This window comes from Anguilla anguilla, chromosome 10, assembly GCF_013347855.1.
Source record: "Anguilla anguilla isolate fAngAng1 chromosome 10, fAngAng1.pri, whole genome shotgun sequence".
Classification (NCBI taxonomy): Eukaryota; Metazoa; Chordata; class Actinopteri; order Anguilliformes; family Anguillidae; genus Anguilla; species Anguilla anguilla.
In genome coordinates, this window is record NC_049210.1 from 45,812,366 (window position 1) to 45,828,679 (window position 16,314).

General features: G+C 45.5%; 1 protein-coding gene and 1 long non-coding RNA gene across 2 annotated transcripts; both read left to right on the forward strand.

The window, feature by feature from the left end:
- The first annotated feature begins 843 nt into the window (after positions 1–843).
- On the forward strand, positions 844–1,849 carry atoh1a (atonal bHLH transcription factor 1a). Its single transcript, XM_035380329.1, has one exon. It carries the CDS (start codon positions 844–846, stop codon positions 1,771–1,773), a length of 930 nt encoding a protein of 309 aa, XP_035236220.1. The 3' UTR covers positions 1,774–1,849.
- Positions 1,850–5,490: 3,641 nt separating this feature from the next.
- LOC118207085 lies at positions 5,491–7,118 on the forward strand. The gene is made up of 4 exons (XR_004761304.1): positions 5,491–5,646; positions 5,873–5,933; positions 6,362–6,459; positions 6,778–7,118. It is a non-coding gene; the product is annotated as an uncharacterized LOC118207085 (long non-coding RNA).
- The last annotated feature ends 9,196 nt before the right edge of the window (positions 7,119–16,314 follow it).

Genomic DNA, 16,314 nt, shown 5'->3' on the forward strand with positions numbered 1-16,314 from the left:
TATTATTATTATTATTATTATTGATGTTGTTTCATTAATGCCAACAACAACAATAAAAGTAATAAATATTACTTATCATCAACAAAGCCATCACAATGACAAAATAAGATCATGGAAAATGAGGAATTATTGAGATTAAAAAACCGCCTTTCTAACCATAAATATATTCTTTAATTGAGCCTATATTTCCGGCGATTTCACAAATTTAAAAATTACATAAAAACAGCCATACAAACTGTTTATATTTAAGCGTCTTAGATTTCCACAATGCATCGCTAGGTACCATTTAACACCATTTAAATGCGTCGCTGTCAACTTGGAGATGTTCTTATCGCCTGTGTATCGCCTAGGCCCGGAGGCCGGACGAGGGTGGACACGCGCAGTGGCCAGCAAACGAAAGTCCGTTCAGTCCACGTTCCGAGCAAACCGGTTAGTGTGGCTGTCGCGCGTCCTGCGGGACGGCCCATTGTGCGAGTAACACCCCGGTTAAACAGCCCTTAACTGTGGCATTATCATAAACAGTTTGGGCATAATAACCTCTCTCGGGCTCTGTGCGGCTCCTCATTGGTCGCCTGCACGCGCCTGCCCCAAGTGCTCTTATTGGTCAAAGCGACACGCGACCGGCGTGAGAAGGGGGGCTCCCAGGCGCGTGCCGCTTTTTAAAGGGACGCAGCGCCTTCAGACACCAGAGAAGCGGTCTTGCACGCGACCCTGAGCAGGCAACCGGCGCAACTGCAAAAGGAGACCTGTGGGAACAGCAAAACTTTTTTATACTTTTTTGGAAAGTTTTTACATACCTGTTTTGTCTGTTTCCAAGATACGCAAACGATTTTTTTTTCTACCATGGATGGAATGAATGTGGAGGAATGGGGCAAAGATGCGAAAGGCATGAGCACGTTCGACGGCCAGCAGTCGAGCTCGGGGAGGGGGGAGCACCGTGGGTACCCACAAGACCTGGCACTAATGGACAGCAGCGACCCACGCGCCTGGCTGGCTCCCGTGCAGCCTGCCACCTGCGCGGCACACGCCGAGTACCTGTTGCACTCGCCCGGCTCCAGCGTGGAAGGCGTGTCCCCTTCGGCAAGTCACGGCTCGAGCTACAGGAAGAGCACCAAGAGCCCCGCCAAAGTGCGCGACCTCTGTCGACTTAAGGGCGTCGCGGGAACGGAGGAGGGCAGACAGAGAGCTCCGTCCAGCAAACCAGCGAACGTGGTGCAGAAACAGAGGCGCGTGGCGGCCAATGCGCGCGAGAGACGGCGGATGCACGGACTGAATCATGCTTTTGACGAGCTGCGCAGCGTCATTCCGGCTTTCGACAACGACAAGAAGCTGTCCAAGTACGAGACGCTGCAGATGGCGCAGATCTACATCAACGCGCTGTCGGACCTTTTGCAGGGTCCAGGTGCAACGGCGGAGTCGCCAAAGTGCGAGCTCAGGTCCACCGCTGCCTACGACGAGGACAGCAGTCCTCGGGGACCATCGTCTTCCTCGTGTCGGAGAGGAATAGCCACAGCGTACCCGGTGCAGCTCAACGCGATGCCATTCCCATACGACAGCGGGGCGTTCACGGCGCTACTAGGACAGGAGATGCTGTCTCCCACAGACACGGCCAAGTCGCCCTCCGAGGACAGCAAAGACTCGCCCCGTTCGAACCGCAGCGACGGAGAGTTCTCCCCGCACTCGCACTTCAGCGACTCGGACGAGACACACCTGGAGCTACAGAGCGAAGACGAGCTCCCAGAACTCAAACTCACCAGCCACCATACCTATTGATGTCTCGCCTCAATAATTTCTGCAGTGGGCTTATCCCCTCTTCTTTAATTACGTTACATAAGAAAAAACTTTAACATATTATTTCGTTTGTGAACCATTTTTATGTTCTTTTTTTTTCAGTGTAGGCAACTTTCATATAATTCTGCTCTGCCAATTGAATTGTCCCGTTCCCGGTGACATTGAGGGGTCCTCTCTGCCATGTCGCCTCTCAGGCGCTACTCCGCCACAGGTTCTCAGATGTTACCCCCCAAAAAAAGTTTGTCTTCCACGAGAATTCGCCTAAGTCTGATAATGTATGAAATTATTTTCTGATCGTTTGCCTTATACTGTTCATGGTCCATGTTTTTTTTTTTTCTCTCTCTCACACACACTCTCTCTGTCTTTGTATAAATTTATCCAGAACTTCTAAAGTTAACGCTTGCACTTTAAATACGAGCCTGAGGCTCGAAGAGAACGACAAACGTATGTTATGAAATACAATTGTTATGATACTTGTAGTACTGCCAATTTGTTATTATTTAAAATAGCCATTAGTTTTTTTTAATTATTGTTTGTTTTTCATTATTTGTAAAGCGAAGATCTTCTTGCTTTTACTCGAAGGTGATGGTGAAGTATTTATTTCTTGAGTGTTTGCTTTTGTTCTGCTTTTTTTACAGTGAAATGTTACATTTGCTGAAAGCTAGCAATTTTGCCATTGTCTCAAGTTTTCATTGATTTATAAAAAAAATAAATAATAAAGAATGAAAAACTGAAATGAAAATGTAAGGAATTCTTCCAGTGTAGTTATTGTCGCTAACGTCTCTCTTTGTTCATTGACTGTTACACCTATAATATACATAATTTTGCCACATATCGTCCGGCCAACCGCTATATTTTTTATTATATTTCAAACGCTGGGCCAATATGATATTTCTTTTTCTTAAGCCTAGCTGTGGCCAGAATTAATTAGACCTATGAGTGCTGCTAGGATCATTACCTAGAATTCAATACTGAAATGCCAACACGTAGGTTATATAAAATGGCTAATAAATTGTCTTCTTCTTATTATTATTATTATTATTATTGTTATTATTATTATTATTATCATTATTATTGATATTGATATTGATATTATTATTATACAGAGGCCTGTTGGATTGGTGGGTGAAAAGCGTTTTGCTTCATCATTTTTCCTCAAATCTGAAAGTAGCAAAGGGACAGCATCAATGTAGGCTACTTGAGTCTGCATTTCTCGCGTGCTCATATAAGCAGGTGTTCAATATTCTGAACGATGCACTAAAACAAAATCCTGAAAAAAAGGAAATTCGACTTCGTAATCAAATTAATTCAACAGAACGAAGTCAGTCCGCGCAGATTAAATGTTACCGTCTTAAAGAACGCAACTTGTTGAATGGATTTCACCAAGACTTCAAATTGAAATTTACTTACTTTCCACGTGCAGTTGTGTTATCACGAGACTGGCAAGGATGGGCCGCTGAAAGGCGTTACTTTCATCGTTATCTCAACAAAATTATGTAATATTATTTGGCTTTAACATATTTTGGTTTGAACATTACACGCTTACTGGCTCGATGTGTTTGTCCTTGTGTAGTATTGCCATTTGTTCTCCCATATGAATTTATTATTAGGCATACATTATGAGTGTCTCATAAAAGGATGTAGTGCAGTTTAAATGTGATTTCTAAATCTATGCTGTACATTTGGGTTGATATGCCCTTTTTTCACGTCTTAATTTTATATTTCAGGTGGGTTCGACAATAATAATAATAATAATAACAACAACAACAACAACAACAACAACAACAGCTGCAGCAACTGAACCAGCTTCTATCAGCCACAACAGGTGGAGGACTAGTTGTTCATGACATTTAGTTGACTTGTTTGTTGTTAATTTTTTATTTATTTATTTATTTATTTATTTATTTATTTATTTATTTATTTATTTATTTATTTATTTATTTATTTATTGTATGTATGCTTACAGTTCCTGTTAACATTTATCAACCCTATGCAAATTGCATGATACAATATCATATGCTCCTACCACTTTGGGTCTTGTGAGGTTAAACAAAATGTGCTCGGTGTGATGCAATCTAAAGCTCGTGTTGCGTCTAGACTACTTTTAAAGTACTCTCATACCATGTATTTCCTTGTCCATGGATCTCGTTGTTTCCCATGTTTAAATATCAAGCAGGCCCACAAAAGCTATTCGCCCCATGTTTGAGCAAAAAGTAGTAGCAAAAATGGAATAATCTGAGTATAGCCCAGTTCTGTCGGTTAAACCAACAATTATTGGGACTTAGAAGGATGGCTACGATTAAACAGTCAACTCCATTGAGCCAAAGATATTGAGTTTAAAGTTAACATAACTGATCTGAAGGAATTTTACTTATTACTATTTTTGAACAAGACCAAATTTCTTCATTCGACAGATTGTAACCATTAATACTGATGGAGCTGGGGTAACTCTAAAGACTCCTGAATCGACAAAGAACTTTTTAACATAGCCGCATGTTTGTTGTGTGCCCATTTAACGAGATGAATGCCAAGCCGAGTTTGGAACCGGTCCCCAATACACCGCTCGCTCTCCGTATGGTGGAGTGCGCTTCGTCTGGCCTTTCACCAGGGCTGTCAAACTTCAACTATTTAGGCTGCCTGGAACATTATAAAGTCATATTTCACGTTTCTGGCCGAATTGAAAATGATACCTCATTTGGGGTTTAATGTTTGAAAAGAGAGGCTGGACATAAAATGCCCCGTGGTGCCTCAAAATGACAGAGCAACCTATTTAAAGTAACAAAGATTTTTATAAGGTTTTTATAATAAAAGAGACCGTCTGAAAATTTTTGTTGGTACACAGTCAACTTCAAAAGAATACGTAAATGTTACTTTGGAGAAAGTTGGATTTTGTCGGTTAGCAGAGAAAATGGTAATTGGAGTGTGTATTAATTTGTGGACAATAGTTGGCAAGGCTGCAGCTCGAGGTGTTCGGTGTCTTTATTGAAGCACGCGCTGTCAGCTGGTGAGCGCGCGGGTCCCCTCCACTCACCGTGAGCTATGTCCCTCAGGACTTGCTACTGGAAAGACCACACTTGCTAAGTAAGCCTGCCAGTCTTTTCTGAAAGACTGAAAGCACACGCGCGCGCATGCACACACGCACGCACACACACACACACGCACACAGAATAACAGAGAGAGAGAGATGGTAGATAATAAAGGACATGTTATACGTTACTTAATCTCCATTCAGATAACATCAATTTTGAATACAAGTAGGGATACCAATCTATTTATTTGTGGTCTGTAGGCAAATAGTTAACTTATATTAATATGTAATTATGACATATCTCATTGATAGTATAATCTATGCAAATATCAATTTACTCGTTATTGAATTATGTAGTCTTTTATGTGACATTGTTAAATAAAATATTATATCCTGGTCATTTAAAAATAAAGCTTAAAGATTAATGTCCGAAAGCAACACGCATTTCACTTCATAAACTGACGTCACGCTCCCTTCATTGCTTTGGTTTCCGCGTTCATATTCTTGGTAGCTACAAACTTTATACAGTGTGTTGCCCGTCTGCCCGATTTCATTTCAAATGTTGTGTAATAGTAAATAAGGAATTATTTATGAGGGCGACCGCGTGTACCTGCGCTCGTGTCTCCACCCCCAGGTTTTAACCAATCACTCGCGATCCCTGCGGTCGGGTCTCCAGACTAACGCGCAAAATAATAGCCCATATTACGCGTGTGTGTGAGAGCATACTGGCGTTTAATTATTTATAGAAATTTGTCCTTACGCTATTATATGTTTATTATCGGGGCGGTCATCTGCACCATCTTGTCTCTTAGAAACCTCGAAACCAGGTAATTTATCGAATTTCTTTTTACCGTGCACGAGCTGTTTTACACTAGCCTACTTGCACTTCAGCCTTGGCACAGGCTTACTGCAGCAGGCTACACGTCCCCAGAATTTCCCCAATTTTTAAGCAAATAGGACATTTGCGATAAGGTGGTCAGTAAAATGTTTACGAATGTTGCACTGGAGCCTATAAAAATTAAATAGGCTAACTGAAAACACTTCTCTGTGCAGGGTACCATATCCGGGGACGTTCTACAGCCGCAACGATCTCGTGAACTACCAGAAGATAATGGTAGTTATTTCAAGCGCATTCACACATTAGTCTACCTCATCAAGCACATTAACCAAATTATATAATTTAACGGGTTTTATCTTAGTCTAGAGCATAGTTTCGCAAATTGCCTAGCCTACGATGTTTGTATTAAAATTGATCAGTGAAAAAGCTCTGGAATATTCAGCATTTTCTCAAATAGGCTGTCGAAAGCAGTGACAATACAAGTAACTCTAGTTAATTGATTAAATGCAATGTATCGAGCTGCATCGTTATAAGGACGTCAGTAAACAACTCAAGTGATTGCCATGTTTAAGCTAATAAACCGCAGTTGGTCGTAATATGGTGTATTTTTCGTGCGTACATCGCGAGAAAGTCGTCCTACTGTAATATAATTTATATACGATTATACAAATTTACTGAATCGAATCGTGCCTGTTTCATTGCAGGTATGACACAAATAAACGCGACTGAACTGAAAGTGACTGTTGGCCATGTTCCCTGAACGAAATCTACACCATGTTAACGCGGATTAAGTGAGCTTTATGTAAGTGTTCCTCTTTAAACACTACGAATCTATCTGCAAAACATCACATTTTGCGGATATAAATAAATTAGGCTGATGTTACAACGATCGGAAGTAGGCTAATAAATCTACGCATAAACAAAAAGGTTTACGCAGACATGTCAACTATTATAATAACTATTTATTGTATGCATATCTTACTTAGATGTGGTGGTAAACCGTATCGTGTAGCTGTAGCTGTTGGGAGTTCTTTTTTTTTTTTTTACATAAAAATATCGTTCGTAATGTATAATAATAATCATAGGCTCTGTCTCATAATCATTCTCATCCTGTCCACAGCTCTCCATAATTGGAACCTGTGGCATTGGCGTCTCCCAGCAGAGGTACTCGTAAACAAGTGTTTTGCGCAGACAGCTGGGGAACAAGATGAGTTGAAGTTTCACTGTCATTAAATATTCAGAAAGGCATTGTGAAAAATAAAAGCAGAACCATGCCTTGCCTCTCCTTCTGGCGTAACGACAGAAATACGCTGGAAAAGATTCCGGAGAAGATGAATGCAGTCATAACAGTATGACGCCTGCACCGTTAAAAACAAATTTAAACCAGTTTCACCTTTCACCATCTCAGACTTTGACCGTTGGTTCTTTCGGTGAATGTATACGGAATATGGAGCTCAGAATTTAAGGGTACATGTTTTTAATAAACATATTTGTTCTGTCTATAAACAGAAATTTCTGTATTAATGCAATGATACGAAAATGTTTACGCGTAACAAGGAGTTACGCGTAAGCATTTATTTATTTATTTATTTATTTATTGAATTTGATTGGATTGGGGTGGGGGGATTTGTGTGAAAGCAACCAAATTGTGCCTGACAGGGGAATGTGCCCCCCCCCCCCCCCTTCCATAATCCATTCAAAGGAATTCTCTATTGTGGACACATTTGAATTGTTCTCACGAATCTTTAAAACCATGCATCTTGATGGATTCTGAGCCTATTGAGCCCAGGTCAGATACATTAGCTCCACAATAGCATAAATAATTCAAATGAAAATTATGGAAAAATGATAAACTATTATTAGTTTGAACCATGTGGTTGATGAGCAGAATTCTTCTTCCTTCCAAAAATAAGTACAATGTTAAAACATGGCCATTTTACTCATTATTTCGTTTCAAACTGTTGTGTTATGTTATTTTTCGTGCAACCACAAACATCTCTGGCGAATATAAAAGACCAACAGGAGATCAAAATAAGTGAATTGGAAACAGGCGATGAAAGAAATGAATAGTTTGTCTCAAAAACATACATATTCCAAGACTCCCCCGCTGATAAGAGTTCTTCCTGAATTTTTCATGAGATATGGGGGTGGGTGGGGGAGTTTAAGGAACCAGGAAAAACTGGGACTCTCTGGGGATTCCAAAACAAAAGACAAAACTGGTTCGTACTTCCCAGCTGCCACGAGACAGAGGAAGAGGCGAAGGGAAAGAGCGAAAAGAGCGAGGGATGAGGTGAGGAGGGGAGAAAAGGGCAGGGAGACGAGGATGGAAAAGGGGGAAGATGAGGAGAGAAGGAGCGCCTGAATGTAATGGGAAGAAGTGCAAGAAATCCAGGAGCTGATGCGTAGCCTAGCCTGCGCGGCGCGAGACTTTCATTCCCGTCGCGACGTAACCGTCGTCCAAAAATACCTGACAGTGACCAGCCCTAGAATGCTGCCGTGAAAAGGGGCATCGGATGTCCCTATCAGAGCACTCGCACCGGAGCCGGTGACCACGCTCAAGTTCAAGCCAGGCAGGCGCCAACACAGGCAACACCTGTCAAAGTCCCCGTGAGAGCTCACCTGTAAGTGTCAGAATGAAATATTCATGTTAGAGGAGGGTCAGTGTACTGTGCCTGCTCTAGGACACGCATATACCTGCGGACACAAAGAGCTATGAGTAAAGCTTTTGTTTTCTTTTCGAAAGATCGCTATCTAGGCAGGGAGGGAAAATAATAGAAACTGACACTTGATCCGATGAATAAGTGATATGAATAATGCATTAATGGGCCGCTGACTTTCTAAGTCTACATTGTGTCGTGCTACACGATGTGTCCCAAACATGACGTTCTGTCCTTTCAGCTCGTGTTCCATCTGATCTCTCTCCTCTATATATAGGCAACTCTACTGATTTCCGTGGAATTCAACGCTTTTTAGGCAATATGAGTTCACGAGAAGAAGGGGCAGTTTTTAGTCACAGTGATCTTGCAACTTGCAAAGCGGTGAATTATTTCCCATAATGCTAAGGGTGGCTTAGACATGTCTGCAGCTGGCTGTCATCTTCCACCTGACACAAACGACTGGTGCTACTGTTCTTGATGGAAGAACAAACGTGGCTTTGGTGAAGTTAAGTACACTAACCTCCACTCAGTTAAATAAACACTGGTAATACAGCGGTTAAGCCATGATTCCTGCTGGATGCGGTTTCCTCATCCTCGCGACCAGTTAGCGGGAGGAAGTACCTGCTCGTCACCGCGGCATCGACGCGTTCATCCGTCTTTCTGCCCAGCGTGAAAGGGCAGAGAGACGGGGTCGCAGCGGTCCTGCCCGCTTTGTTCTTACCGGAGCTGTCCCTTTTGTGCCCGTCACCTTCAAAGCGAATGTACACACACTGACATGAGGCTTCTTGGGTAACCGCCCCATTCAGGCTCGCACAATGGATCAGTCAATTATCCTGACGCTCAATGCTTGCTGAGCATCGGTTACCTTCTTTGTGTGTGCATTTATCTATCTATCTATCGATATGTAAGTATTTTCTCATCTGTATGTACTTTTTTCCCCTTTTACTCTGTCTCCATTTATATATACAGGTGCGCCTGTGTGTGTGCATGCGCGTGCGTGTGCATGAGTATGTGTGTGTGTGCGTGTGCGCGTTCGCGTGTGTGATTATATGTGTGTCTGCGTGCATGTGTGTATGTGTAAATGTGTGTGCATGCATGTGCGCGTGTATGTGTGTGTGTGTGTGTGTGTGTGTGTTTGCATGTGTTGTGTATATGTGTGCATGTACGTGTGTGAAGGAAGTAGCTTGACCGTATGGGAAAGTGTCTTTTGACTCTTTATTACTTCCACTCAGGTAGGGTTACCTGTGGCGTGCTTCCCCCCTTCAGCGGCGCAAAGGGTGTGATGGCGGAGGTGAATAGCGGCCCATAAATTTGGAAGTGATTCTGCCGGAGGCGATTGCCCCTGCCCCGCACCCTGTGAATGAGAGGACCCCTCATTTTACCACGACAGGAAGCGAGGAGGTCCGACGCGCGTAACGCAGACAAGGGAAGCGAGAGTCTTCGGCAGGGAGACCCCCGCCCGCGTCTGATTGGCTGGGGCTCGGAGACGCGAGGACACAACAGGCAGGGTGTGGGCGTCGTCGCTTCCGCCCGTTCGGCTGACACGGAAACAAGGCGCGCGACAATGTCAGCGGCCGCGAGGCCGTGTTCGCCACACCTAGCCTCCTTTCACCAGCGGCCCGCTGTCCTGCGGTGTGTCCATTCACCTGTCAGCGCGAGCCTCAGGTTGGCTGACTTAAATTGATTACTTCTTTTTTTTTTTTTTTTAAAGAAGAAGAAGAAAAAGACATAGGTTGTTGTATGGTAGAGGGTGTGGATCCAGATGGCTATCAGTGATGCTTTCTTTTTGCTTTAGATGCAGTTTTTTTTTTAAAGTATTGTGACACATTGAAAAAATATGTGAACCAATATTTCTCGTAGATGACGCATATTTGGATAGATAATGAAACTATATGCAAAAGGTTATGACAATGTAGCCATCACAGCATAGACAAAAGGAAATTACTTTACATTGTATTAAACATTTTATATAGCGCATGACCCGAGAACAGGTGGCATTCAAAGTGAAAGAGTGAAAATGGCCACCAATGGACTGGAATATAGATGGAAACAGTGTCCCTTATCAGGTTTCACATAAACACGTGGCATTGGCAGATAACATGCAAGCACACCTGAATTTTAAGCGATTAAGACTATTTGTCTCCCATGGGGCGGGTCTGTTTAAACGAGTGTCTGTCTAAATGGGAGGGTTTATGACTCTTCAGCCTAATAAGAAGAAAAAAAAACTGTCAACAGCTCTACGGCTACCATCCCAGATGGGAATATCCACTGAATAATTAATTCAATAACCTAAGTACCCGGCTTTAACAGGTGTTTTCTCTTGGTTTCAGGCAACGTACGGGTAATATTAACCAAAGTTCTCTGTTACAGGGGTAATATGTTCTGTGAACTTCAGAGCATTCATACTATCATTATTTCACATCTGTTGCAGTATACAGACATGTAATCAAAGTGCAATCAATATAATTACTGAAATTAGATGCTTATGATTCAGAATTTGATAATAAGACTGATCAAATGAATTCATATGTATTTAATCAATCCTATTAGAAAAATTAAGCAATTTTTTATTCAACCAATTTTACTAATCTATATTGATTCATTGATTTACTTGACAATATTTCTTCAACAGCATGCAAATCTAATTGAATTTCGCTGGTATTCATTCATCATTAAATAATGACCACCTCTTAGCCTGCTCTTTGGAAATAAAAGCGCTCAGTCTACCAAAAAAAGGGACAAACCAAGCGAGCACTACAGACGCTCAGGTAGGGCTAACGGAGCGCTCTTCAGCTCTGCTCGCCAAAGGTCAGCGCACCTGAAGCAGAGACACGTGACGTAGCCCAAAAGAAAGAGAAGGTTCTAGAAGACCCCCCTGACCATGTGATTACGCAGCTTTGTGGGGTTTTTTTTGTTTTTGTTTTCTCTCTCTCTCTCTCTCTCTCTCTCTCTTTTTGTGGCGGACGAAGCCTTTTGGGAGCGAGGGGGTTTTTTTGCGATCGCCGCCCACACCTCCTCCCCGCCCCGCGCTCCCCTTCATCTGTGGGGCGCCCTGTCCCGGCCCATTGTACAGTGACGGCGCGGGTCCTGTTTCAGCGGGCCGTCCCGCGCTGGGGAGGGATACTGTATATTGTAGGAGTTTCTTGTGTTTTATTCCACCCTTTTCATGGCCGTTGAAAGGCTCCCCCCCCCAGTCCATTTCCCAGGGGACCCCAACTCTCAGGTATCCTGTGGGTGGAGCAGGAGGGAGTGGGGCTAGCCCGAAAATAGACAAGGGTATCGCTTTCAGGGCTGCGCACAGACAACCCACCCCCCCCCCCCCCAATGTCCCCCCCCCCCCACCCGCCCTCCTCTACCCTCCCATTCCCAATTAGAGATACATGTCCGATGCCTTTCATTTGCCTCACAGATCCCCATTCACCTCCCAAAGAAAACCCACAACAATGGGGAGTTGTGGAAAGCAATTTTGTAAATCGAAGAAGAGGCAGCGATGGCGGACGGAGGGTGGGGGGGGGGGGGTGGGGGGCGGGGGGGCGCCTCGAGTCACATGGGTGAGGAAAAGCAGGCCCGTGGCCAGTCGCATAAACTCCCCCAACGCCCCCCCCCCCACCCCCCTTCGTCAAGTATTGAATAACCCCCGCGGTTTTACCCCTCAGTCCGGAGCGCTGGCTCTGACGTGTTAAGCTGGATGTTTGGACTTAAGTGGCTGGTTTAAGCGGAAGTTTTGTTTTGGTTTTTTTTTTGGGGTTTTTTTCTTTGTTATTTTTCCAGGACAAGCGTAAGTCGCATCATCACCTCCGGGAAATTCGCGGGAGATCCGTGAGCCGTGCGTTTCCTTCGCCGCACGACCACCGTTTCCGTCAGAGCTGAGTAAAAAAAAAAATCTCACCCGGGACGACTCGCTGTGTCCGTGCAGCTGCGAGCCGTTCTTACCGAAACGTGCCTGTGCTCACACACAGGGACAGAGTTGCCTGCCTGCCTCACACACAGGGGCAGTGAGAGTATCACAACATCACCGCAGAGCCACTTCCTCTCACCGCCGGCTTAAATTTGGCCCACTGGGCGCGTGAGGAAAGGAAAGCTCGGCCGTTCGGTTAACCAAGTGGGATTAGCTGCAGACTGAGAGCTCAAGTGCCCTCTCTGTTTATTTTCATCGCCGGAGGGCATCTTAGTAAGGGATACTTCCTGTCGGCCTCTACGTTTGATGCGTTCCTGCTCCCATTGTGCCCTGTTATATTTTAATGCTTCTTTCATTGGAAAAAAAAGCCCTCATTAGACTTGGGACACAGTTCCTCTAAACCCCCCCAAAACCAACCCCCCGACTCCAAACCCTCTCTGCCATCATACCACACAGTTTTCCTACTGTTTGTAACTGACCACCCCCCTCCCCACCCACCCACCAGCCCCTGCATCCCAGGGCAGCCCCCATATAGATGAGTAATGCCTGACTGCACCTGTCAATCAAATCCTGCCATGGCCACACTACGGGGGGGTTTGGCTGCCATTGCTTCTGCTGGTACAGTCCAACACATTAGCAATGCACATTCTCTCTCTCTCTCTCTCTCTCTCTCTCCCCCTTCTCTTTCTCGATCTCTCTCTCTCCCTCTCCACTCTTTCCCCCTCTCTTTCTCTCCCTCCCTCCCCTCTCCCTCTCTCTCTAAATCTCTCACTTTTTCTCTCTCGCTCTTTCTCCCTCTCTTTCTCCCCCTCCCTCCCTCCCTTTCTCTCTCTCTCTCTTTCTCTTCCTCTCTCTCACTCACACAGATACACACTAAATAGGCTTAATGCTGAATGAGGGCACCATCAGCCGAGGATCTCTGCACTGTGTAATTGAAAAGCTTAGTTAATTATCTCCTCCACCTTCCATATGGTAATGAGAGTTCAGGGATTACCTGGCTTACCTGGTCACTTATCTTGGCCTTCACACACACGCACACACACGCACACACACACACACACACACACACGCCCACGCTTCTAAAAACAGGTAGAATTCAGGTCACATTCACACCTTTTTGCTGCTGCGTTGTCCACGTTCGCCGCCTCTGAGCCGTGTTGAGTTACTCCTGTTCGGTGCGAGTATTGAAGGCTGTCGGTCACGTGTCCTCTTCTGTTAACCTTTGTGAACCCTTCTGGTCTTCGCTAGTGCGCGCTGAAAGCACCATTCAGTGGAGGCTTAAGGGACCTGGCAAACCGATACTGTTTTTTTTTTCTATGAGGTACTATGACTCTTGTTTAACCCATACAACTTTTACAAACAGCATTAGGGCGTGGATGCAGTTGGTTTGTGAGCAGCATATCTGGAATTGCAACACCTGTGTGTGTGTGTGTGTGTGTGCATGCACGTGTGTGTGTGTGTGTGTGTGCACGCACGCGCGTGCGTGTGTGTGTGCTTTCAGTAAGATGCTTCATCTTCATTCTCAAGCATGGGAAACATGCTGCTTTAATAATGATTCAATTAAATCAGCCATAACACATCAAAAATGCCCACACCCATGTTTTCAGTACTTTGTGAACCCTCTGTTTGTAAGGATAACACTACTGAGTCATCTTCTTCTATTGTGTTTAATGAGTATATGGGGGTGGGGTCTTTGACCATTCCTCCATACATAATCCTTTAAGTTCCTTCAGTCTATAGACGGAGATGGCCATTGAAAGCCAATTTTTTTTTGTAGTCAGGTAACAGTTTCTTGGTCTACCTGGGATTATAGTCTTTCTGAAAGATCCATTTGTGTGATAAGATTGAGGTTTCTGGAGGGAAGCAGTTATTTTTTGGCCCAAAATGCTTGGGCACCTTCCATTGCCCTTAACAAGAGCCACACGACCAGTATGTGCAAAACAAGCGTATGACATCACAGCCACTGTTGTGACTTAGTAATATGCCTTTGCAGTTCAGTCGGCAAGCAAACCATCAACATCTCTCAGTGGGCTGGCACACCATTCCATTAACCAACGGGATGAAAAGTTGTGGGTCTTGCAGCGTGCAGGAATCTTGAAAGGAAAATTCCCATCGTACTCTTGGGGGCAATCTCAAAATTTTGCCTGAATTGTTCCAGTAAAATGTCAGTTAGTGTAGAAGATTTACACCATACAGAATGCCTTATTTTGGGCTGGTGGCTTCAAAACTGGGCATAAAAGGGGGCTGGCAGTGGCATCCTGCCCAGCGTGAAGCTGAAACGCGGGCACTCTCTCTCAACCAGAAGTGGAGTCTGCATGCGTTGGTAGCTGGTGATCCTCCATTGCTCCCAATGAAATATGAAGAGGCTCAAGTGCTCCCAGCACGTCACCAACAAAAACCTGTGCTTGTTTCACGGTTCATGTCTGGTGCTTCGAGAACCAACACCAGACTGTCCAGCACGTACACAAGGTCACCCTCACCTTTCCTCTTGGGGTTTGACTCCACCAAGATGGGTGCTTCGGAGAAAGACCAGGAGGAAGGTGGGGCTTTTCCATTGTCCCGACCAGTTGGCCTGAATTTAATTGGTCCAATTGTTTATTCAGTCCTATCCATTATCTCCTTACGCATGGCAGAAGTAGATGGCAGAGGAACAGTTGCCTGCTGGGAACTGTAGTTCTACATGCAAAAAGTTGTTCCAAATGGTGGAAGTCAGTGAAAATCATCAGGCTGCCTGGACGTAATTAAGGGGTTCGTAGGCTGGAGCGAGCGCAGAAAGCACGGGGTATTGAGCGTGTGCCCCCCCCCCTCCCGCCCCCCCCCATCGCTGGCGGGCTGTCCTTGGATGACACGGGTCCTATGGGAGCGTATCCACGAAAAGATCTGAGAGCTACCAGGGCCCGAGCAGCAGCCCCGCCTGGAGCCGAGCCAAAAAAACACACGGCCTCCCGGGAGATCCCGGTGTTTTTCCATGACGTTCCCACTTCCGTGGCTCGTGGGGACCGCGGAGAACAGAGGCAGGCGGGATGCAAAAGGGCCTGAGCTGAACTTGGTGCACCTGTTCCACCTGCACACTTCTGAGCGCTGTTAGGGTCGCTCCTGAAGGAATTCCACAACAGCCACACTCTCTCTTGGGTACATTCGCAATCACAGTGCAGACCCAGGAAGTACGATCCACAGCTCGCAGTGTTTCTGTTATTCTAACTGCATGACCGTGACACACACAGACAATAAAGCTCAAGTGTACTGCATGCAGTTCAGTACAATAACAGCCCCTGTTTCGATATCTGGGAGTGCATTTTTCTGAGGGAGGAAAATCCCCTGTAGATGCAGAATGTCTGTCATCAGATCCCTTCTTTCGCGGCCACAGTTTTTGAACGCGACCACCTTCCCCCTTGTAAAAAGACCTGGAGAGAAAATTTGAAGGAAAAACGAGAAGGGAATAGAAAGTGTAGGTAATAACGGGAAACTGTTGCCGGGGTTGGTGATGTGTGTGTTTTCTTCTTCTTCTTCAAATTCTCCTGCAAAACGAGTGTGCTGTTTTTCAGTGGATAAGCGTGCTGTCTGGCTGAGCCTCCCCCCACCCCACCCCTCCCTCTCTCCTCATTCCCCCCCCCCCCCCCCCCCCCCAGCTCTAACCCCACACAGCCCCAGCAGTGACTAAGTGTGCACTTTGGGGGAAAAGCATCTGATGTGGACCTGTTTTTTTTTCTTCTTCTTCTTCTTCTTTTTTTTTTTTAGCTGGGCCGGAGAGACAGGGAAAACAAAATGGCAGGAGTAACAAAGCCCCTGTATCCAGGCCGAGGCCGAGCATTGTCCCGCCGCGGGCCCGCGGCCGAACGTGAGACGGCCCGGTCCCCCGCCGCCGGGGGAACCTAATAGGAAATCAAAGATTTCGGGGAGAATGGGCCGGGCTCAGCGTTACCCTCCCAGGAGTCCTGCTGAAAGAGCAGAGCAGAAAGGGTCTGGCAGGGATGGGGAAGGTTAATGTAGCGGATAGTCTTTCCCCCCCCCCCGCCTGCGCCCTGGCCCCAGTGCCCCCGCACACAACCACCCCCCCCCCACCGCGCGCCCCCCTGCCTGCACCCTGGCCCCAGTGCCCCCG

Excerpts from the sequence above, each read along its gene's own strand:
- atoh1a (XM_035380329.1), top strand. The coding sequence starts at position 844 with ATGGATGGAATGAATGTGGAGGAATGGGGCAAAGATGCGAAAGGCATG.